We start from the raw sequence: 25,698 nt of genomic DNA on the forward strand, positions 1-25,698 counted from the left end.
CTGTGTGAGGGGAAACAAATGGAAAATGCCCGGGGTGTCCGCTGGCTGCGACCAGGGGCAGGTGGGGCCGTCTCTGGCCAAACACAAACTCAGCTCCTGGCCTCTGCGGGATGTGCTTTTCTCTGTGAGAAGTCAAAATGTTAACATGAACACGATGTAATAAAGCACAGTATTGCAGATTGTGTTTAGTCATCTTTGCAAGGCCCTTTCAGTGCTGGCTTCTCTGCGGGAGTACTTCATGCGAAGTGTTTAAATTCTGTACATAAAATTAAATTTGCAACTCTTTCTCAGAACTAGCCTTGAGATAATTGTCACTTTATCTGTGCAAGGACATAGGGGGCTTGCAGTTCTCTGCCTTGCTAGATGACTGGTCGCTCACATTTAACCGTATTTAATGTAGTTGATACATGACACTTTTAGTGAGGAATTCTGTTTCCAGGTTTCTGAGGATTTTGAGTTAGGCAGCCTTTGAAGGACATCATGTTTTTTTCTTAAACACGGTGGAGCAAACTTGCACTTAAATCTGTTCCTCGCTGTCATTCCTTTAACTTTGGGAAGGTACTTGGCTCTCAGAAAATTGCCTAAGTTGGTTCCATATCAGAGGTGCACCTCAACAGAGTCTCTCTCCCAAGGCAACTAAGACCAAACTTCTTAAAAAACCCCAAAACAACCCACATTTATTTAATTTTTTGTAGGTATGTGTTCCCATTTGCCATATCTAGCCCTACTAACATAAACCTCTGTCTTTTCTTTTGCCACAGACTGAAGGTTTCTCTGAAGCTTAATCTTCAAGATGAAGTTCTTACTAGCAGTTTTCTTTTTCGTGTCATTCTCCTTATGGGTTGAAGAAGTCTGTTCCAAAGAGAAGTCTTCAAAGAAAGGAAAGGGGAAAAAGAAGCAATATCTATGTCCATCGTATGTTCCTTGGTTTTTTTATGCTTGTGTATGATGGCGATCTTGCCATATTTTTAACAGTGGAAATTAAGTGACAATTGAAGTAGAAGGTGATGCTTTCTGCTGAGAGAATGGGGTTTGGGGTGGGAATGGGAGGAAGAGGGTTTGACCAGCGCCAGAGCTAAGTTCTGTCAATGAGTGTGTTTCTTCTGCAGCAGGTCCTCTGTTTTAATGAAAGGAAGAATCTAAGCCATAGTAAATTGTTTCTTTCTCTGTGGGGGATTCCAGCCCAGTGTCTTGCTATTTATGGGGACACAGTAATGTAGTCCCATAGTGTTATGCTGTCTAGCGTCGTGGTGCAGGTGTACTGAAGAAAGCAAAGAGGATGGAAAACTGTCGTACTGAAATTCAGTTTCTGGTTAGCTTAGTTCTGTAAGAGAAGGCTTGTCCTATGCGTATTCTTACTGCATGTTGGATAGAACTAAGGTCTTCAGCATCTTCCATCAATGATTTACAGTACGATAACTTTTATGGAGGTGGATTGATTGTTGCTATAAAGCATGGCCTTATGGAATAATCTCTCTGTAAAAATACAGAAATTCAAATCTGTGATTACCCAGCTGAATAGGGAGCGTATTCTGGACACTTACGGTTACTTGATGTTAAAAATGCTCCCTCTTTCTAATGCTTACCACGTTTTAGGTTGTGATCCATAGGACAATACAAATTTGTGAGGGCCTCTTTTGTCATTTTCCTGGATAGCCTTGCTCATCTTTTTCATGTGATGGTGCAAATATCCAAGGAAAAGATCAGTGGAATAGAGTAAGTTGCCAATAAGTGTAGAAAAGCACTGTGCCTGAAGTGATAAAATTGTTTAGACAAATTTAAAACACATTTCTTCTTTGACCATAAAAGAAGAAGACTGGAAGATGAGACTGGCTATTTAACATTAATAGATTTTTTCCAAGGAAAAGAAAAAAATAAGTAGAATAACCAGATGGAAGCGACGTTTGAATAATACTCTTTAAAGTTCCCACTCTTTTTAAATATTGACAGTGATGTTTATTTGTAACCCAAAATTTTTAGGAAGTTTCTACATATGGTGAGTGTTTTCATTCTTTTTCTATATCAAACCTGAAAAATAAGATGTATCTTTAGATTTGAATACATTAAGATACAAGTCTCAAATGTGATCATGACTCGTCTGAAATGACCCCTACCCATTCTATCCCTTTTGAATAAAGTTGAGGTCTGCACGGAGCTTTTGATCTGAGCTACCATGACGATTTGTAGCAAGGAGAGAAATGTCGTAGTTCCCAGGACAGGTGTAAGCACTGAAGTCCTCAGAAAGTGAGTTATGCAGCTGAGAACTGAATCCGCAGCTCCTATGGTGTCATCGAAGCAGCCATTATTTCCCCCCTGTTCTTGACTTGGTGCTAATTAGAATTCAAAACATTGATGTCATTTTATCTTCATAAGTGGGGGGATTTTGGGGGTTTATTTTTCTCTTAAGCACAGTGTGTCTTGGTACCCTGTTCTTTTTGATACCAGTCGACGTTACAACCATTAAATATGATGCTATTTGCCACCAATATATTTGAAAAGCATTGAATAAATGCTATAATTCTTTAAGTGATACTTTTACATTCCAGCCAGTTCAAGCTTTCTGTGAAAATACTAATGGAATCCAGTATTTGTCTGAGGTATCATGTGTGCAGTATTGCTAGCTAGAATTAATTGCCGGAGCACTAAGCCCTATCGAATTTTCTGAATAATGAGCAAGTTGTCTATATCTTACTTGGCTGAAGTTCGCAGCCTGAGAGACAACCACTTGTAATAGCAGGATTGCAGGACTGCTGGTTTTGTGGCTGGCACCTAGAAGACCTCTCATGTGAATGAGCGATGAAAGTCAGTTCTGTCTTGCAGAGAAATTGGCTAATGCTCTCTTAACTCAGGCTACTGATGGTAAACTTTCAATCAGCAGCAAGCTTTTTATAATCTTTCACGAAACTTTACTGGTGATACTCTGCATTTTAAAAAAGGCTTCCTATTAGTAATTTTTTTCCTGTGGAAAAAAATAAGGAACCTTTCCTCAGAAACAAACCAAAACACTGTGCAATGGAGTGGGAATTAAGTGACACCATAAGGGTTGACCAAAAATAGTCTCAAAGGAAGTGGTTGAATGAAAAATTTAGTAGCAAAGCACAAAAGAAATCTTTTAGAAGAATGCATTGTATTTTTTTAAAATAAAATACATAGGATTTTGCCCCATTTATAAAATAGAATTGTACAAATTCCTAATGAAAACATATATGTATAAATTAAATTAAAATCTTAATCTACCTTTAATTTGCATTGGTCACTGGTGCAATAAAATTTAAACCTTAATTGTAACAAATGATTGCCTTTTGTTTCCCAATAAAATGTGAAAAGCTAAATTTTACCTCCTGAAGAGAACAAAAACCCCACGCTAGTAGTTATATAAGGAACAGTCTTCTCTTTACAAACTTTATAATGAAATTCAAATGTACACGAATACTTTTCAAGGAAAGATTTATGCTCAGTCTGATGTTACTGCTTGAGCTCCTTAGCTCGACATTAAGAAATGGGTGGTTATAAGACTGGTTTGGGACTTTAGCATGAGTTTGTTTGTATGAAAACTGAGTATACTTGAACTTTTCCTTTTATGGCTCTCCAGAATACAAGCCTTTTGCCAAATGTGCCCCTCTAGCATGACATTAACTACTATTAGAATAAGCTGAAAACAAGCTGATTAGAAACCCCATAAAAAGTTCATTATTGTCTCATAAACAGATATTTGCTTCTTTCAATTAGGAAAATTCTATTTTGTATCTTAGAGCAAAATCTCTTACTTGTGATTATTGGTAACGTTGTACTTCTCAGTGCATTGTGTGATAGTGGCTTCATTGGCCATCTTATTTTAATCTATTTCTGAAACTGTTTTCCCCAGCTTTTTTATTGAGGGCTTTCATGAAGCTGATGCTTAATCACTTGCTTCTTATTTTGATTTCATGCTTGCTCAGAACAGATGTAAGATTTCACATCTTAGATTTAGATCATTTTCCTTCTTACCTCAGGCTTTCCAAATGAAACATAGAGTAATTATACTCGTGTCTGATTCCTGAATGTTTGTTGATTAACAAAGAAATTGATATATTAGGCCTACAATCCTATGGTAGGGAGTATTGCAGCATAAATCTGAGAAGCTGGCTTCCACAGATGCATAGTGCAATAAAATATAAAGCTTTAATGTAACAAAACTCTTGCCTTTTGTCTCCGTGGAATATATTAAAAAAAACCAAAAAACAAAAAACCCAAACAAAACAGGTCCACCTCTTCAATAAAAAAAATAAGAATTTTGTGGATTACAGTCTTCTGTTTACCAAGCTTATTTTGAAATTCACTATACTGAATACGGATGATTTCGATATAGCTGCAAATGGATTTAGTCACTTGGTCTCTTTCCTGATTGGAGACTACCCGTCAACTGCATTACTTCTGTTACTCACTTGTTAGTGACTTCTTCATAATTTGTCATCATACCTGTTTCTGGTAAACATGTTGGACACTTAGCTGTGACTTTTTCTAAGAGCACTGCTGAAAAATGTTTTTCCTTTTGTTACATCATAATAAATACTTCAGTTATTTTATGATGTGTGAGCTGCTGCTGTTATCCCCATAATCCTTAGCAGCCCAGAAGGTCTCTACTCAAAACTGCTTGCAAGATCTCTAGACAAATGAAATTATAAGGAAAGTTTGGTTATGACAGTGTTATAGAAGGTATAGAGATGTTAGAGTCAAATAGCAGCTAACAAAATCAGTTACGACTATGCTGATAAGCACACCTATCCCTGTTAATAATAGTTTTCGTATGACTCAGCTGTTCACTTGCGCAGTGTTCAATTCTGAAGATCCCACAGTGTCTCTAATGCTACGGCAATGCTAAGAATATAACCTCAATCACTAAATCTCATTCTTTTGTCTGGATATCAAGGCTGTGCATAAAATAGCATCCCTCCTCACCTTGATGTATTGTTCCACATGGAGATTTATATCCATGTAGATGGTTAACTAAATGCTATATGATATCTATAGAGACTTTTTTACCCACAAAGCAAGAGTACAAATCATATTTTGGCTCGTATTCAATAAAGCATATCGGCTACTTCAGAAACTGTGAAACGGCCCTCTAAGCCCTCCAGAAAACATGGCTTGTGCCATCTGCCAGGGCAGAAGCTTAGAAAGGTCACAGATGCCAAGGTTCAATAAACAGCTTCTTTTAAAAAACAACAACAAAAGACAGTGGAACTAGGAAAAAAGCCTTTGATGTGTTTAAAACAGAGTTGTATGAAAGCCTGTCCTAAAATTTCTCTTGGTTAACTGTCAGCTTCTGACACGCTCTTCCCATCAAGACTGAAGTATAAGTTCAAAGTGTATCTATCTTTTATTCTCTCTACCTTCCCATGGACAAGGACATTTCTTAATTGTATCACGCGTTTGGGTATGCGTGGCCTCTCTATCGGTATGTAGTATGTGATCATCCTCAAAACATAAATGGTGGGAAAGTGGAATCATCTCTGTCTTCATTCCCATCTTGCAGAAGACATTGTTGATAGTTTGTGAACATTTTCGTTTGTAGGTATGATGGGAGGGTTGATACAGTTTGTGGGAGAAGATGGAATGAAGTTGAAAGAAAAGCCTGAATTTGGTTGTGGAGGCAGTTACATCTCACAGTCATTCTGAAAATAAGTACATTGCAGAGCCCAGGTCTGGTTCCTATAAAAATTCTTTTGCCCCATAGTAACCGCAGTTGGTCAATGGTTTAATCGTTCTGTAGCGTGTAACTCTCATGGAAAGCCGTGATCCCGGACAAATAGGGCCACATTCCAGGAGGTTTGGGAATTAGTTTTCAGAGTGGATAAATGTGCTGGGGAGTAAAAGATACAACTATATAAGCAAAACCTACCTGCTCTTGTAAAACAGTAATTAAGCATGGTAGGCTGGTTCTTGTTCAGTACTTCTCCCTCTCAGTGAGCAGCATTTACTCTATTCTGAACACTATAGTGATGAGACACTACAATTGTGTGGTAAAGTTACAGACTTTGTATTTCATATTCAACCTCCAGACTGAGAAAATACTTGGAACTGCAGGTTAAATTACACCCCCTAAACCTAAGCGCAAGGAAAACCATCAAACTAAATTCTGTTCTAAGCTCCACCAAATGGATCTTTGAAAGACAAATTATATAGAATGTATCTCCATGTATACCACTATACAAGGTGGTTAGATTTTTTTTACCAAGATCCGTGTATTGTCTCAGTACTTACCACATTTGGAGAAAAGACTGGGAACTGATGTGGATAATTTTAAAATGTCTGTAGTTCTGCTTAAAGAGCTGGATGCTGATCATGGTTCATGTCTGCACACAATATCAGGACACAACAGGACGCCTGTTATGCACAAGGGTCTCTTAGGTGGTGACTTCGGTGGGATGCAGAGGTACCTGAGCTAGGAGCAAACAAGATAATTTTAAGAAATGAAAGCACAGTTAGCTTGCTGTGAGCAGTACTAGTCAGGCTGGATGAAGTACCATACTAGCCTGGTTCTACTGGTTTGGGGGCTGTCCTCTCTGTGGCAGGCAGATGAATCAGCTTGCTTTTCTCAAGCTTAGGGAATAATAAGAAGGCACTTCAGATTACCATATGAACACTTCTTAAAGTGTTTGACCCTGGCAATGTTGAATGTGAAACCAAAGCTTGTCTGGTAGACAAGGACTGAAGTAGCGACACTAACTGAGCTATTCACACCACCCAAGTTCGGGAAGGTTGCTTACATGACTATGTTAGCAGACTATGCCCTTTGGTCTATCTACAGTAGGAGGTAAAAGTTATTTCACCTCCACAATTCAGCGTGCCCGATCTGGGTTTCTGTTTCAAATTCCACTATGAACGAACCTTTCTCTTTGTTCACCACGCTGCATTACCTCCAAACTTAGGTACTGAAGTTACATATCTAATTTTAGGTGTTTAGTTGTCAACTGCATTTATGAGGACACATAAACTTTTTTTATAAGGGCATGTGGTGATAGTATGAGGGATAATGGCTTTAAGCTGAAAGAGCATAGATTTAGATTAGACGTTAGAAAGAAATTCTTCACTGTGAGAGTGGTGGGAACAAGTTGCCCAGAGAGGTTGTGGCTGCCCCATCCCTGGAAGTGTTCAAGGCCAGGTTGGATGAGGCTTTGGGCAACCTGGTCTAGTGGTGGGTGTCCCTGCCCGTGGCAGGGGGCTTGCAACTAGGTGATCTTTAAGATCCCTTTGAACCCAGACCATTCTATGATGATTCTATGAAACAGTTATCCAGAGTTCCATAGTTTTAATGTAATTTGAGTGATATTATTTTGCATTGGAGGCATCATAATTATTCTTCCTAGTAATAGAGATGTTACGTGGTACAGTTTGAAAACGTAGCTATTAAGTATGCTAGAGATCATAGAGATCACTCAGAAGAATTATATAGTATCTTATTGATTTGTATTAACCCATTTTCTTGCTTTGAGTTATTGCACTCAGAATATCAAATGCCAGCAAATCAGAACACTGATAGTTTATATCAGGGAAATAGTACTTACAATAGTGAGATGACAGGTACTGTGTTTCCCAAAACTTATTTTTATCATTCTCAGATATACACTGCCATCTTATATGTCTAAAATTTCAGTTTACATCACATAGATTAGATAAACTGTACTGAAATCTGTTGTTTCAGCATTGTATAGGAAATTTTGCTGGAGATAACTGAACAGTGTGAGTTGGAATATATGTTTTTATCTGTCAGACCGTAATCTAGAACTATGCAAAGGCAAAGCCTAATGCAAAGGCAAAGCCTAATGCTAGATTATCCAAGCTATGCACTCTAAGCAAACACCAACAATAGAATAAGCATGCTACCTGACTGTCTGGACTGCCATGTATTGTAAGATGACGTGTGAATACGTCCCTGTGACATGTCTTTTTTTTTTTTCCCCTCATTGTCACTCCATAAGTAAAAAGTATATTCATGTTCTCTTCTAAAATTAAAGATTCTTCAGCATAATGGGATCTTAAGGCTAGGGATCAGGGCAGTAAGTGAATGAATACAACAGCAAAGGTTCTCCTTCCCACTTGTGTAGAATATTGTTTATATTCTTTTCTCCAGTCATCCTCCTGTAGCGCTGCATGCAATAAGAACTCCTTGTAACTTCAGTGAGCTCTGAGAGACTAAATGTCATGATAACTCATAGAGTTATAATGTCTTCTGACACATTTGCTTTACACAAATGTAAGGAAGCTATATAAATTTCAAACCACATGTAATATGTGCTTCCTTTTGCCATGCATATCTGCTTATCTAAACTTCTGGATTTTGATTAGTGAATTATGAAAGCAATTATCTGTTGCCATCAATTGAAAATGTTAATCATATTCTTCAAAGGCAGTGATAAAATGTGTAGAGCTGCAGTGGAAGAGGAGATGGACACCTTACTGCATATCCTGTGAAATACAGTGTTTAAAGTCATGCTTTTATTCATCAATGATACCAGATGTAACCTCCCAAAGACCGGAGGGAGGCCAGTCATGTCACTCGGGGATGTTATGCTGGAAGACTAACTGTACTTTGTTTTCTTTCTGGCTTTTGTGGACACTGTCTGTAGAAGTGAGAACACTTTTGAGAATACTTTTTGGTTTATTTTTTTTTTTTTAAGAAAAAGAGAAAACATACTTTGTTTTTTTTTCTGGAGTGGCTTTTTTTTAAATGTTATTTAGGCAAAATTCTTGTTAAAGCAATTTTTTCTTTACTATTACTTGCTTTTAAATTCCCTTTGTAGGAACTGTGCGACTTTTATTGCCTTACCCTTTGTTTGATATTCACCATATCTTGATTAGAACACCTCGATTACTTCGAAGAATGCTGCTGCTTTTCCATTTCCTAGTGCTTTCCAGCAGCTCCGCATACATTCAATGCAAGTTGAAATAAATGTGTTAAAATTACAACACATGCTGCAAATGGTGGCGATCTAAGGGGAATCTTAGGCTAATTAGCAGCTTTTCACAAATGTGAAAATTGTAGGTTGAATAAGAAAAAGTAGTAACTTCTCAATTGGTGTGAGTGTTGTTACATCGGAATGAGACAGCTTTTACCAAACTGAAGTACTGCCTCTTTTAGGAAGGGAAATCTCAGCTCAACTTCTTTTTCTCTTATGTAGTCTACACATTTGTCTATCATTAATTCATTCCAGAATGGCCAATTATGCAGGGGTGGTAGGGGCTTTACTTAAATATCTTAGTGGCATGAATAGTCCCAGCCTGTTTCTCCATGCGCCTAACCCATCCCATTCACTGTTTCGTTAAATCGTGCTGCTCATCTGTCACTCTGAAAGTGGCATAATCTCTTAACTCACCAAAAGCTACACGTATGATTTATTGATTTGCAGGTGAAATTTAGGCATTTCAATCAGCAAGGCTCTCTGAAGGACATCCAGTCCTTGTGACGATGTTTAGTCGCATGAGTGCTACTCGGTGACGGCAGTTCAATGACAGCATGATGTAAAAGACCACAGTGAAAATATAACTGATACTCAGCAGAGCTTTTTTTCCAGTAGCCAGTCCGACTGCTTCATTCAAAGTCACCTTTAAAAAATAGGAATTACTGACTCTCTGTGCTGCTTCTCCCAACTCAAAACAGCCAATGCTGTTCTATTTTGCTTGGTTCTTATATAAATGAGAATAAATGTGTGGGCATTACACTTGTATAAGTTCGAAACACTACCCAACAACTTAGGGAAGATGTGATCATGATGTTCTTTACCAGAAAGCAGTGCTGCCACCCATTCTTCATCCCATCGCTGTCTTCCCAGTGCAGTAAATCTCCTTTACCTAATACATGGTTGACCTTTGAACAAACAGCCTGAACAGATATTTGCATTAACATACTTCTGCAGTGAAACTCAGATCTCACAAAATTACCACCTTATTCCTCTTAAAAGAAGAGACAAATAAACCTGTCAGCTGTATTTGGCTTTCTTTTGCTGTTTGATGCTCACTCATTTAATTTCTCAGACTTTTCTCCTCTTCTCATTGCATTTTATGAACATCTGTATTTAATTTATGTGTCCATTTTATCTTCTGTGGTTCAGATTACCATCATCACTATTTAATGAACTTCTTTGTATAATCTATAGCAGAAAATTTTAAAAAAGTAAGATTTAAGTTTGTTCATTGGTTGTTTGGTTTTGATATGTCATTAATACCAGACATATATGATTTAGAAAGAAATCCTATTGCTTGTGTTAAGAAGATCCTCCTTTTATAAATATAATTTCTGTAGGTATCTGATCTAGACGTTTTAGATGTTAAGATCTGTGACTTGCAAGGAAGCAATGCTGTGAACCTTTTCATATCAGAATGAATATAGTGTACAGAGTGTTTGCCTGCCTTTTAAATAGTTAAATGAAGATTCTTTTCTGTCTTGTTCCTGCTACGAAATAGAAAATAATATTAACATTTAACATTATGTTTTCCTATTATCCCATTAGTGGTAACTGCAAAAAAAAGCATACAAAACTGATTTATGATATTTCTGTAGTAACCCATTCATTGGTAAAAGTCATCACTGAAAACGAACACAAATCTCAAAATGACAGAAATAAATTAGTTCTTTTGCATAATGATCCAAATTTAAATCAAATATAAAAAGCAATAAACACAACACTGGGAGAATTGTTTGAAAGCGAATTTATCAGTTATTCAAAGGGGTTAGAACACCTAATGCTACGTAATTGCCTTAATAGTAGATTAGCAGAGGTTTAGTGTACACAGAATAAGGACATACTAGGGAAGTTAACATATGTTACTAAAAGTAAAAAATTCCTGGTTATATTGGTGGACCATTTATCCCTGTATAAATGCTGATAGAACAAGTAGTTCGCCTATACGATTATTAAATGTGGCAGCAGTTTTAGTGCGTTTGCAAGAGATGGGTGGGGAATTATGTACTGCAGCCACTTAAAGCTCCTCCAAAATTTTTTCTCATCCTCTATGTTGTAGTTAAAGCTATGCTCATGGATACCCACTTTTTGGTAGCTACACCTTTGGGTAGCCTTCAGAATTCAAACTAATCCTGCTAGTGACTGGTGAGTAGTCTGAAATTTCAAGGAGAATTGAGTGGTTATTTGCTGTCTTAGCTGAGATGATTTGCTTTTCTCCCTCATGTATAAGTCAAACAAATCCAAGCAAATAGTTAAACAGATATGCAGCTTTACGTTTCAGAAATATCCTGGATACAATAGGGAAAACAGAAATCTGATTGTTTTGTTTCTGAAGGATAAAATGCTCAAAGGATATAAAGGAGACTATGATAGAATAAAATGAAGTTATGTGATCATAAATGGTTGACATGTTTTTAATAATAGGGAACTCCTTTATAGTTTTATTTATAAAAATTTTAACTATTAAATCTTAACTGAGCAGATTAAATCTCATTGTGAAGGCATAGTAAGTGCTACCAAGTCAGCAGATCTTGTTCAATTGCTCCTGTTGTTTCCCTGATGGTTTGAGTTAAACCAATTGATTTTAAAGGTGGGGTTATTCATAAAAGCTCTGCAAGGGCTAAAATCTGGTCTCATCTCCAGTTTTCAATCAAATAGTGATATCACACAATGGTGACATTTACTAATTAATTAATTCCCCAGTAGTCAATAAGGAACTGAATGGGAGCTACTATAATTGGACATCATAAAATCAGGAGCTCTGATACATTCCTACAAATTTATTTTTTTTTTTAACTGGCCAAAAGCCTTTTGGAACGTTAATATTTTCTTCAATAAATGTTTCAATAATGCAGAAGTCCCAGAGGATATGAAGGAAACTGAAGGATGAGAAGAAAACTAGCAGTGAACTGAGATGTTATAAAGAATAACCCATAGGTCTGTCAAGTTGACATTGATATGGAAAAGAATAATGAAAAAAGCAATTAAGCACGGTAAAGGAGGCAATGGGAGCTGATACTGATTATGGAAAACATTTAGGAAATAAACTGGATAATCTTTTAAAATATGTTCATGGATTTGTTTGCTAGAGGTAATAGTGTTGATGCATGTGACATGCCTCTCTAGGGTGTTTGTCTTACTTTTGCATGGCATCTTGGTTGCTAAATTATAATGACAGAAAGTCAGCAGAGTAGTCGTCATAAAATGGATGAAAAAGTGACTACAAGACAGGATTCAAAATTGGAAAACATCACTGGATGGGTTCCACAAACAACATATAAATTCATTTACATGACGTTATCAGCCTGCTGGGTGCTTGAAGTACATGGGGTGGGGACCGATGCACCCTTATTGCTTTTTAGTACACCCAATTTTATGTTGCTACATTTACCTGTCACACGTTCTTTTTAATTTTAGTGATGGTTTTAATTTAACACCCAACGCAATAACAGCAAGGTAAATGGAGATGTTCGAATTCCCCCTGCAAAACCAGAGGAGAGTCCAAGGCTTCATTTTCCCTAACAAAGCTTTTATTAGCACTTGACAATGAGATTATGCAATGGCTCCAGCTCTCCCTGGAATAGCTGGCGCTGGCATGCGAGAGCAGGAGACTGCCAAAAGCCTCTGCGTGGTTTGGCACCCGCCAAGTGCCTGTCAGTTTAGTTGTGTTCCTAATCTGACAGTCACTGAAAATAGTTCAGGTGGCTGCTTTCTACTAATGAAGAAATCATGTCCCTCTGGGTATTTATATTAGGAGAGAAGGGAACAATTAGTGAATTGACATTTATTTCCTTCCATGTTTACAGTTAAGAGTATATAGGAGAGCTTTCGTGCTTGTTACAGTTTCTTGAAAAATACTGAAACATCATAAGGAACAGAAGACTATACGGCGTGGAACCTGAAAACGCTGAACATATTTGGCTCGTGAAATGGCATTTATGGCAAGGCTTTAAAATGACTTAAGTTTATGCACACAGCTGTTTCTGTCTTAACAGTAACTAATGCACTTTTTTTTTTACAGCCAGCAATCAGCTGAAGACCTTGCAAGAGTACCTGCCAATTCTACCAGCAATATCTTGAATAGGCTATTACTCAGTTATGATCCCAGGATAAGGCCTAATTTCAAAGGTTTGCCAGATATTTCAGCCTTTTCTTTAATCTTTGGAATTTAACTTTTCCTCTTTTCACACACCCAAAATTTATATAGAGATAATATTCACAACCTAAATTTCTGGTTCTTTAAAAAATGAAAATTTCCCTACATAGTGTGAAACTGTAGAAGATATTTACCCTTTTGAGCTGAAAGGTAGTATGTTAGGATTTTATTATCATAATAGTGCATGATGCTTTAAGATTATTAATTTTATTATTGTTATTATTATTTCTACGTTTAAAAGTAGAGTTATATTTTATAGAATAAGATGTTTTAGATGTCTTTTTATCCCTACATTTTAGTTAGACTTTAGTAGTATCTCTGCTTTACAGTACTTTAAAACACCAAAATTCTCTATAGACATCCTTTAAGATGACTTTATAAAACTTGGGATCAGCCATATCACTATTTGGAAACCATACAATTATTAAATCCTTTAAAGATATGTTAGTAATACAGCTTACACACTTTGGGATTTCAAATAGATAATGAATTTAAACACATTCTCTGACTTTAAAACATCTCCCTGATAGGCAAATGTTGTAGAAGTCTTCCATGTAAGCAAATGTGATTTCCTTACATATGCAGAAAAGATTGGAATACATATTCTCACATACTCTAATAGCTCATACAGCTGTAAGTTACACTTTCCAGGAATTAGATTATTTCCCTGCTGGAAAAAGACAATTTTATTACATTATAGACACTGCAGTTTACATAAGTCAGTTCTTTCTTTGTAAAACTTACATTTAATTATATGTACATCAAGAGACATTTTAACATGCTTATCAATAGTATGAGAAATTTGGAAATCTATAATCTTTATTGTACTTTTGAAGAGACGTTCTATTTGACTAAGTTGTAAAATGTATTTAAATCAGTTCTCAGCAAGTGTCCTGCTTCTTTCTGATTCTCTGTAGAATTGTATTTATATGTTTTCAGCACTGAGCCTTGTCTCACAGAATAAATGTCCAGCCTCTGCTCTACCTGTTCTTCAGTATGATCAGCTTCTAATCACAAAGCATGTTGCAGATTTCTGTAACCACAAAGCGTATTGCAGATTTCTTTATATTTTTGATAACCCTGCTGGCAGTCTGGTAAGAATCAAGACAGAAGGAGAAGGGAGGACGTGTAATGTTAACTCACAGGGAGGTGGAAGAAAAAAAAAAGCATTTTCTGACAAGTGGTTTGCCCATGTTAAAACTTTCCTGACACGTGGCTGATTTTCCTGGCCTGCACTTCCTATTCATATCTGGAAGAGATAGTACACTCTTGGCTACTAGTGGTGTGGTGGGTGCTCTGTCGCATGCATCAGGCGCTAAACCAAGTATTATGCTGATTGCATAACCAAAAGCACCACACCTAACTGGTCTGGTTTTAAACAAAACAAACTGGTTTAATAGAAAAAAGTGAAATTGTATCATCTTAGTGATTTTCTGGTGAACCAAGAGAATTTACTGAGTTTGTATTAAATGTGCACTAAAGTATTGTATGCAGACAAGCAAACTATTAGGTGAGGCATATATTTGTATTTGCTTACTTTGTCAAAAGAGCTTTCATACATTCTTTCGTTTATATTCATATTCATATCTCTTTATTGCTGAAAATAGGAAGAATTCCACTGAATGAAGTACTTGTAAGAGTGTAAATTAGATCAGATCCATGCATCTAGTGTACATACTGACACTCCCAACATACAGGTGCTAAATAAAACTAGTGGACCATAATTAGTTCTCACAACCATCAGGCCACTTCTCCCTGCTTTGTGATAACTCTCTGTTAACACCAGATTAAATGACTGCCAATCAGTTCCCGCAGGGTGACAGAGGGCAGATGTAGCAGCTGTCACACCATCCCTCTTCAACTACAGGAATCCTGGCTGTGGAAAAGAGGAAAAAATCCAGTCCATGTTAATATCTTCACAGCTGCTGGCTTCTAGAAATTTTTCTTGGCAAATTGGTAACCATTGTAAAATGAAGCAGCTTTCCAACTCTCTTGCACCAAGGCGAGGTAGCTGTGAAAGCTGCACGCAACAATTTTTGTCTGCCTGTATTCATACTTTACAGTAACGTACTTGACTTGCACAAAGAAGTATCCTCTTAGAATATAAGTAAATGTGCCATTGTAAATCATAAACAGGTAATTTGGCATGATAGATCATCCTTATGACCTTGACAGTTAAAAGTGTCCGCCGATAGAAATGTGAATTGCTTCTATCCATTACACTGGGTGCAAAAGTAATACTGGATTGTGCATTCTGTGATAACAGAAAATCATGGAATTTGAGAATTACTCAAATTTATGATCTGTCAAATGCTTTAAGATTAGCACTCTGGACTAAGGATTTATTTTTTTTTCTGTTTTCTTATCACTACGTTGAAAAGAGTTTTTGTGATTTCTATTGGCTTTTAATGGAAAGAGATTAAACCATGGCTTTTGAGAACTGTATATATACTAACTTGAAAAGATAAAGTTGTATGACCCTATAAAAAAACATTTCACATTGTGATACCAGTATAAAGGATGACTTACCTTTACTGGATTGTGCAGCTCACTAGAAATCTCTTTTTTTTTTTTAAGGAATTCCAGTCGATGTTGCAGTCAACATCTTCATTAACAGCTTTGGGTCAATTCAAGAGACAACCATGGTAAGACTGAAATGAAGTTAATAGAGTTAGTAAATTAAATTTCAGGCTGAGGATTATGAACTATAAAGTAAAAATAATTGTTATGATTGTAGACATTGAGAATTGACTTAATGGGGTTAGTGATTGACTGTGCTTTATGTCATAAACCTATTAATCTGTTTCACTCTATATTTGTCCACTCATTGTCATAGCTTTTAGAATCTGATGTACACGAAAGGAAATCCATGATTTCTAAGATGCAAGAAGTATACACTTATTTCCCTAAGTTATTAAGTTCAGGGGGAGAACACATTTGGTAGTATGAATTAAGTGTCCTCTTCCTGAGAGTTAATGTATAAGTTGCTTGGTGTATTACTAAAGGGAATACTAGGGCTGTTTATGAGAGAAAAAGCACGTATGTGCGTAAGGCTGAAGCATACAGGTTCTCTGTTTTATGTAGTTCTGAGGATAGGAGTAAATTCTGGAGGAATAGAAGGAGAAGGAGTAAAGGAGTAGACCATCAATGACCGTACTCCTGTTAATTTACTGTGCGAGAGAGATAAACTGAGGAGTGAAGTTTCTAAAAATGTGTTTCCAGTTTAGTCAGAAAATTTCAACATGTCAATAACAGCACCAAATAATCCTAATTACGATTTTGACTTATTTTGTTTCAATAGGAAATAAAATCGATTTCAAAACAAGCAAAGCCCTTTCAAATATTTCGGGACTTGAAGATCTTTTTTGCAATGGTATTTCCAATAAATACCATCAAAAATATTGCCAGAAAATTACCTTTAATTGTCGACGATGTTCTGACCTGATCAAGGTTTTTCTTTTGTGTAAAAAAGAGAGGAGTACACCATATCGTGCCAGTACATGGGAAGCCACAGCCAGGGCATGCACTCAGAGTGGGAGTTCTGAGGTCCTCCCTGAGTATCCCATTTAGAAATAACTTTGGTGATCTGTGGATCCAAAGCATTGAGGCAGTTCCCAAAATCAGGCTGCTTTTTTTAATGCTGTGACTAAGGCAGCATTCCTACTTATAATGGCACAAAAGCAATACACCATAATACAGCTGATAAATAATAAAACACCTTTTGTTGTCAGTGGAAGTAGGTACCCACTTAAAATTCAGAACCAGCTTACGTGATACCCTAATGACATTTCAGTAGGACTGCAGAGCCATTCAGAGTTAAACATATGTGATGGCTGAAACAGCTTTTGAACAGCTTGGACAGAAATTTCTGTTTCTTTAACTAGGAGTGAATAAAGATTTAGATTTGATTGCAAATGATAGTAAGCCAGCTAAGGCATTAGTGGGAAGTGATATTAAAACAAAGAATGTAAGTATGCCAAAGATACCTCAAGATTTATTTCCTGAAAACAAAAAGGGGACTGAAGTTTAAAGAGGGGCAGGAGGAAGAGCAGGAAAGTAGGAGTGAGATAAGTGTCTAAGATGGCAGGTATATTAGGCCAGATGGCCCTTTCAAGTTTCTGAAAATTATTGCATGCTTTAAAAAGTGACTTTTACAGAGGCTTTTTTACAATTCACCCAGATCCAAATAGTAACAAAACATGAATGTGAGGGGTGTGCTCCCCCCCAAATTAAGCATGCTCTCTACAGCAATGCATGTATGCCTGTCTGTGAATTCCTGATATGGTCACTTACAAATTTACTAGGATGTTCTGTAAGATAAGTCATGCTTTCCTCCATATTTCAGAACTTCAGACACCATCCTCACTTTAATTCATGCTTTTATTTAGATTTCTATGTGCAGCCGATCACCATGATAGCTAAGCATGTTTATGTGAAGTTTGGATTACTTCTTGGTTGCCTTAATATATCAAAGGAAGTACTGACAAAAGAAACAGTCGATCTGTTCCCTGTATATCACTTGGGAAACCTTTCCTGGTGCAGAGGTCATTGGGTCCTGTGGACATACATCCTCTTGGGGATAGGTTGGTACTTGTCTTCAGTCTGGGCTATGCATCAGACAGTGAGGCAACTCTCTTAGACCAGGAAAAAATTTGTACCTCCAGAATCACAGGAAAAGTGTTTCCTGCAACTGAGGCACCAACTCTATGAAGGACCAGAGGGGCCTCTTGCATTCAGAAAGGAGAGACATTTGCAGAGAGTAACAGAACTGCTGAAAAACATTCCTCAGTGTTGGAGAGGAGAATGACTGACTGCATCTCTACTGTCTCAGGCGTTGGTGTGAATCACGAGGAATATTGATTTCTTGACTGTCTCTAAAGTTACCAGAAGCTACTAACTGATTGGAGTGATATCATTACTGATACCAAAATCTGTAAAATAATACATTTCTAACTATTTCAGTTGATGAATTATTGTGATGATTTTTGGTGCCATAGCCACTTCTGGCTGCAATAGTTGAATTCATAGGCTCTTACAAAATCTATGCGAGGGTAAAGTGTCCTGTTTTAGCCATGCTAGAGGGATGATTCCTTCTTTTGGGTGATGGAAGGGTGGGGAAGAATAACCATGGGTGCCAGGTGTTTGGAAGTGAGGTAGTGGTAGAAGGCCCAGCAAACAAATGTGTAGAGTGCTGGTGAGAAAAGGCCATTCGACGTGCTGATTTCCTTTTGTTCAGAAGAATGGTAAAAGAGATGCAGAAGGAAATATCCTCAACAAGATGTCCTATACCCCACTCTTAGACCACTCTCCGAAATAGCCAACTCTGGGCTTAGTGTCTAGAACTTCTACCTAGTCAAGAGGCTGCCACAGTGTCCCTTGTCTTGACATCATAGTGGCTGGTTTCTGATGGTTCTGCACATATTTCAGGAAATGATTTTCAATTATTTTTTGCTTACTGTCCTTCTGGTCCCATGATGATTGCATTCTTAGCTATGCAGTTGGCTCATCCTCAATAAAAAAGTAGAGGTTACCTCCTACTGAGCTACAGTCTACTTACTTTTAAGAAAGAAGGGAATTTGTTTATAGGAAAGCATCTACAGGTTTGAAGTAATATTGGTTTGAAGCAAGATGGGACCCATCTATGCCCAGAAGCCTGTATTGCTTTAATTGAGCCCTTGTGAAGAAACTGATGGGCTAATGTTTGCTCTGTGCCTAGAAAAGGTAATGTTCATGTTGTGGTGTTGAAAACGCGAGATAATTGTGACATTTTCACACACGTATCGAACAAATTATGTAGAAAAACCAAACAAAAAAATTAGTTAACTACAGAGTAAATAAGAATTTATACAGCTAAATGGAGAGGAGCTTAAACCAGAGCTGCTGCCTTCTAGTAAGACCCCTTTATCTTGAATCCTGTAACTTGTTTTCTTCTAGCTCCTTAGACTACTTGTCTAGGATCTCCACGCTAACTCTGCTTCTGATTTCGCAGATTTTTTTTTAGACTGCAGATCTGTGGGACAATATGGTGACTATGTCACATTTAGAGATTGTTATAGACTGGGTGACCAGTCAAGGATTCCTAAGGATAGATCCTTTCTGGTATAAATACCTATAGGACTGTAATATTTCAGCTGTGCTGATGATCTGACTGTCTACAGAATGGATATTCAAGGTTGTACTTGCAGTGTAACCTTTCTCCACTGACTCAAATGGCAAAACACCACTTCCTCCTTCTCCTTTACTTTAAAACCTTGTATAAAGGTCTTTTTAATATTTATGTATGTAATGGAAAATTAGATTTCCTTATTTTAATCTTAAAAATTTAATTTTCTACTTTATTAATGGACAGTGCTATTAATCTTCCTTTGTTTGTATGAATGCAGTTCATGTAGAAAAAGCCTTTCGTGATCTTCTATGTGCTCCACTTTGCAGAAAGAGATGTATTGGGTATGCCTGGTTTCTAGCCTGAGGAGTTTTTCTGGCCACATGCCCACTGTTTAGTAGGTTGCATTTGAAATATTTCCTAGAATGCCTCCCCTTTTAACCTCCCTGAAAACAGCTTGCCTTCTGTTGGAGTTTCATGGGAAAACAAAGCCCTGTAGAATACTCCTGTGATTATTTTTACCTACCAGGTCCTCCTAGCTCTAATGCTGATGAATATCTCTTAAACACCCCCCCTACACACACATACTCTCTCTCTCTCTCTCTCTCGATCTGAGACTTTTTAATTGCTTTTTGACTGTCCTTTATTATAAAATGCAGATCATTTTGCAATATTCAAGGAATGTTTGTAAAAAGTATAGGAGGAAGACCATGTGCTTTATGCAGACCTCTTCTTCAGCCCCTATTGAACCTAATTGTAGCGCACATACTGAATCTTAAAATCCATTGCCCAAATTTGAGAAGACTGGTTGCAGACTTCTTTCAAAATAGATTTATGCCAGATCATAGTGTATACTGCTGCCAGATGCTGTAATAGTTCTTATGCTAAAAAGAAGCCCTTCTGCACATCATCATCTGGCTAGCCACAGTTTTGTATCCTGGTATTTCTTTGCTTCCTTCTACATTTTCTATATTGCTTCAAGTGTCTTGATGGCCTTCCTCTCCAAGTACCTGTCACAAGTTTCTAGTCATTTAGGTAGGTCTGAACCTTCCTATTTTAATTTAATGGGATTTTTCTTCCATTGACTTAAATGGGAGCAGAATCAAGTTCTTAAAATGTCATAACATCCTGTTGTTTCATATATTTAGGTTTATTTGTAATACAGCAAGGAAGAAAATAAAATAGCATCCACCTGATCTTACTTCCAGTTCTTATTTTGCCAGTGCATTCTGCTTTTAAGTGATGTAAACATCTTCTTCTGAATGACTAAGCTGAAGCAAGCATTGGACACTGCTTATCATTTGTCTATGGCTTTGAGAAGGCTTTTTTTTTTTGTTAAAATTAGGGTAAGGCACTTGTTTATGGGGAAATTAATTTTGGTGTAATGAATAGTGTAATGCTTGTGAGCATGAATGGTATGCAGTATTTATCTCATGTGGTTTAAAGTAGTTGTTTTCACTGAGGCAAGAAGTGTATATGGAATGGGAACTTCAGCAAGAAGCAAGTAAAGTAAATTTTCAAGTACATAAATATAATTGAAAGGATGCTTTCTGAGATAATGACCTGAATTCCCTTCTGTTCTGAAGCTTCTCTGTGAGAGCCTTCCAGTATAAGGTCACTTCATATCAACCATTATTTTATACTTCTTTACTTTGACATGATAATATAGGTATGTGTATAAAGAAGAGTCAGACTACGTATATTTTTTCAAAAACAGACTGCCAACAAGTAACATATCTCTCAGAACTGTGCATATTAATAAATATTGCCTCAATTCTTTCTATTTAGTTTTGATACTTTGCTTTTCCTTACAATGCAGTAAGGAAAAATATTATACAGTATAGTGTAATAAATACCTGGGCTGATCTGACTGGTGGGCTGGACATGGGAAAGTGGGCACTATATTGCAGTTAACAGAGTAAATCGACAGGGTAAATTATTCTGCATGAGGTCTTAGACGAGTGAACTCCTTCCTGTGGAGTTAGCGTGACTGTCTCAACATGGCACTTGCTTTGGACTGTAAAGGTATACGTTATAGTAAGCACAACAGAAGAGAACTCACATTGTATCAACAGAAAAATGTGTAAGAGGGCATTAATGTGTAAAATAAACAACTTTATAAAATTAGTTTGTTTTGCAGAATACATTGACAAACCAAAAAATATGTTGAGAACCTTCACTCACACATTTGTAGCATTTTGCTAGAATTGTAAAGCAGCAGCAGTGTTTTCACTGTGCTAAAAGGCACAGCCCTTATCTGAGGATGCTTTGTGCCTAATAGACAATTATGAAAAAAGCAAAACACACCATAGAAGACAACTAGGAAGACTGGAGATAGAAGTTATCACACATACAGAATTTTGGCTTATTTGGGGGATTTTTTTACTTTATTTCAACAATACTTTTATTCTTTTTCTGTAAGTGATCTGGCTACATAAAAAAAGAGGCACTGGCTTAAATGTAAATGTAAAAAGCAAAAAGACTTAGAGGTAAGACTGAAAAATCATAACTGACATACTGGGTCAGATATTTCCTTTGGATGCCCACAGCTTTCACTAAGGACAGAACGCGTGCGGGTATCGTTTTGCTGAGATACATGCTACTCTGATTCCTGAAGGCAAAATTAGGTTCTGACTGAGCATGGCTCTACTACTGTCCATCCTTGAGCAAGAGTCCTGCTGAGTTCAGGGGGAAGTTTCCTCTGTGTAAAGCCATGATTTTGTTTCCTTGAGATCTACTTTGTTCTGCTTTCGGACATGCTACCTCAGTGCCTGTGTTGCAAACTGGCATCAGTTTTCCTCAGTTACAAAATAGTCCCAAATCGCTGTTACAAGGTCTGAGGCTGTATTCTGGATGTGTAGCGTAAAATCTACTATCTACCTAGTCTGCTTTCTGCTTTTATAGTGTGATATTTTGCCATCAGTGTGCCACTTAAACAAATGGAGAATAAGCTGGAATTTAGACTCACAGGGTATTCTGATAGAAGTGATATCATGCCTGCTGCCTGCAGCAATGTAGTGTACTCAAGCTATGGCTTTCCTCCGTCCTGCTGCACACTTTTCTCTCTGCCTAGGTGTTGTGGCTTAACCCCAGCCCATAACTAAGCACCACACAGCTGCTCACTCACCTCCCCTCCAAGGGGATGGGGAGGATAACAATCAGAAAATTCATGGGTTGAGATAAAGACAGTTTAGTAGGATAGCAAAGGAAGAGAATAATGATGATGATGATAATAATTATAATTACATATACAAGTGATGCACAAATGCGATTGCTCACCACCTGTGAAAAAAACCCCAGTGCTCAGTCTGTCCCCGAGCAGGGATCCCGCCTCCCAGCTCTCTTCCCCAGTTGTACGGGGAGCATGACGTGCTGTGGTATGGAATATCCCTCTGGCCAGCCTGGGCCAGCTGTCCTGGTTGTGCTCTCCCAGCTTCTTCTGCACCTGGCAAGGCTGGGAACCTGAAAAGCCCTTCACTTAGTGTAGGGACTACAACTACCTAGCAACAACTGAAAACATCAGCATGTTATCAACAGTATTCTCATCGTAAATCCAAACCATAGCACTATACCAGCTACCAGAAAGAAAATTAACTCTATCTCAGCTGAAGCAGGACACTGGGTAACAGAGGACTACTATCAAAGAGACAAAAAAATGATCTTGGGGGGAGGATTTGGCCCTTTTTAAAAAAAAAAAATTACTGTATACAAAACATGAGTGAGACGTCATCTACCAGTTTGTAGTAAACTTAGCACCTATCAATGTCATTTCAATAGGGATTACTATCTTTGTGACAGAAAAAATCAGGGCATAAATTGCTTTTCTCTTCAGTCTGATAGAATGGTTTTCTTTCTCCATGAGATTTTGGCTAGACTTTTGACTCATCTAATATTTATGTATTCTTCCCATCAGGATTATAGAGTCAACATCTTTCTAAGACAGAAGTGGAATGACCCCAGACTCAAACTGCCCAATGACTGGAGAGGTTCAGACACGCTGACGGTGGACCCAACAATGTTTAAATGTCTTTGGAAGCCGGACTTATTCTTTGCAAATGAAAAAAATGCTAACTTCCATGACGTCACACAAGAAAATATTCTTCTTTTTATATTTCGGGATGGAGATGTCCTAGTCAGCATGAGGTATTTTATTGATTTATTTCTACTCTTTTTTAAAATTACTTGATATGAGATACATATGCTGTGTTAGACTTACTAACATAATACAGTTTATGACTAATATTTGAATGTATATGACAGTTTGTAAACAATACTACAATAAATTAAATGCATGTAAAGAAATCAGATGAAGATGTTTTAAAGCATGTCAGTTGATAGCACAGCAAGTGCTAGAAATTTGAAGTGTATGTACATTTGTATGTCATGTTAAACTAAAACGTTAAGTAAACTAGTATTATTGGAAACAAAATTGAAACCTTTTTGATAATTGTTTGGATTCCTGGAAGCATAATGAGATGGATAAGATATCTGAAGTAAAGCCTTCAGAAAAATAATATAATTTGCACACCACTTGAATTTCTACATCAACTAAAGAAAATGATGATTACTTACTAATGATAAGGGAAAGGCAGAAATTACAATATTTGTGCATATAGATGTGTTGTAAAAGTACTGAGACATAATCCTGATTAAGTTCTATGCCTTACCGGATAGAGAATTTTTCAGAAGACCGAAAAATATTTTTTAATTTCATTGCAATTAACACATACTTTTTTGTGGTTTGACTTGGTTTATCAAAGGTATACATCATGCCATAAAAATAATTATCCACTGAAAATAGCAAACTGATTGATTAAAAAGGATCTCACAGTGAATTACAGGTCTGGAGAGTTTATAGACACAATGATTTGTAGAGATTAGGCTCACTTTCCTAACAGTGAGTGAATTTTCTTCTGATGTGAACTGGAACATATTGCCTTGATAGAAGAAATAATGATTACCTGAATATACTGCAACTTTATGGTTAAAAGGGAACCACTTGTGAAACTGTGGTCACCTGAGCTATTTATTCCTGGAGTAGAAGTGGCTAGAGAAAAGAAAGAAGACGGGAGACTCTGGGTTCTTTTTTGTCCATTCCAAATAAGGATGAGAAAACTAAATCTCAAGACTTCTGCTGACGGTGATTGGAAAAGGAAATATATTTGGCAACCAAAGCATTTCATTTGTTTCAGTTGTTTATTTAGCAGGTTTTGAAGTCTGTAGAAATTAATATTACAAAATAGAAAATCACTTTCAGCTATAAAGGAAACTTCCCATTTGACAGAGCAAATGTTAAATGAAATACTGGTCAGCAAGTGGTGAATATTGACTGAATACTAATAGAAGTGTTTCTGATGGAAAAAATCTTCTCTGAAAACTTCCAAATAACAAAACCAAATTCAGTAAAGTTTGAAATTAATGTTGTCCTCTAAAAATATTTTTTTCATTTTAATAATACAGTATATTCATAAATTATATGTATGCAAGTAAAATTAATCTTCTGAGGCACTGTGGTTTTGTGACATGCTACTAAGATTTTCATTTTTTAAAATATATCGTTGCTATGCCTTGTATTTTTAGTTTACAGATATATTTTCACATATTAATGAAAGAATCTCTGGTTATCAAAACACATGAATGACAAAATGCATGTCAGAGAAAGCTCTTGCCTGCATAAGTAGTTAAGAATTAGGAAACAATGTAGGAATAAACAGCTAATGCTCACATCAGGGGAAGTAAGCAGTAGAGTCCCACAGAAAAATCTCTTCCGAGTCCTGTGCTGTTCAACATAAATCAGCTGGAAAACTGTGAATTGGCAGGCGCTTTTAATGATGCCAAAATATTCAGGATAGTAAAGATAAGAGACGACAGTGAGAATTACTCTAATGACTAGGCAACAAAGTATGAGATGAAATTCAGTGTAAATAACTGAAAATGATGCTCGTGGGAAAAAATTATTTTAACTTTACATAAAAACTGATTGGTTTTGAGGTGGTTATTACCAGCTAGGAAAACGACCTTTGGATAATAATGGCTAGTTCTCTGAAAAAGTCAGCTAACAGCTCAGTATTGGTTGAGAAAGTGAATTGAATTCTAAGAAGTATTAGGGATTAAAAAGAACATCATGCCACTCTATCAATTGATGCTGTCCTTGCATCTTGAATACAAGGGGCAGTTCTGGTTTTCCCACTGCAAGAAGAGAGGCAAGGATGGTCAAAGGTACAGAACAGCATCCTTAATAAAGAACAGCTAGCAAGGCAGAACTTTTCACATTGGTAAAAACAAGATAATTGAGGTGGTGGCATAGAGGTCTCTAAATCATGAATGGCATAGTGAGAATGGATGGCCATTGATTTTTCACCTTCTTTTCCAGTGAAAGAACTATGAGGCAGGCTCAAGGTAGGTAAAAGGAGGTTATTAGAGTGTATGCAGCTTAGCTGTGGCATTCCTTGCTGCAGGATGTTGTGCATGATTCAAGTTTACACAGATTCCAGAAA

The 25,698-nt window shown here is 36.9% G+C and overlaps 1 protein-coding gene across 4 annotated transcripts in view; it reads left to right on the top strand.

Moving 5' to 3' along the window:
* The window catches only part of GLRB (glycine receptor beta), a 52,264-nt gene that overhangs the window by 957 nt on the left and 25,609 nt on the right, over positions 1-25,698 (top strand). For all 4 annotated transcript variants that reach the window (XM_075751767.1, XM_075751768.1, XM_075751770.1 and 1 more), the window contains exons 2-5: positions 762-915; positions 12,964-13,070; positions 15,676-15,743; positions 23,115-23,344. In XM_075751767.1, the coding sequence (XP_075607882.1) occupies positions 794-915; positions 12,964-13,070; positions 15,676-15,743; positions 23,115-23,344 (527 nt within the window). In that variant the 5' untranslated portion in view covers positions 762-793. The remainder of the gene's footprint in view (positions 1-761; positions 916-12,963; positions 13,071-15,675; positions 15,744-23,114; positions 23,345-25,698) is intronic.

Source organism: Balearica regulorum, chromosome 4 (assembly GCF_011004875.1).
Source record: "Balearica regulorum gibbericeps isolate bBalReg1 chromosome 4, bBalReg1.pri, whole genome shotgun sequence".
NCBI classification, from domain to species: Eukaryota; Metazoa; Chordata; class Aves; order Gruiformes; family Gruidae; genus Balearica; species Balearica regulorum.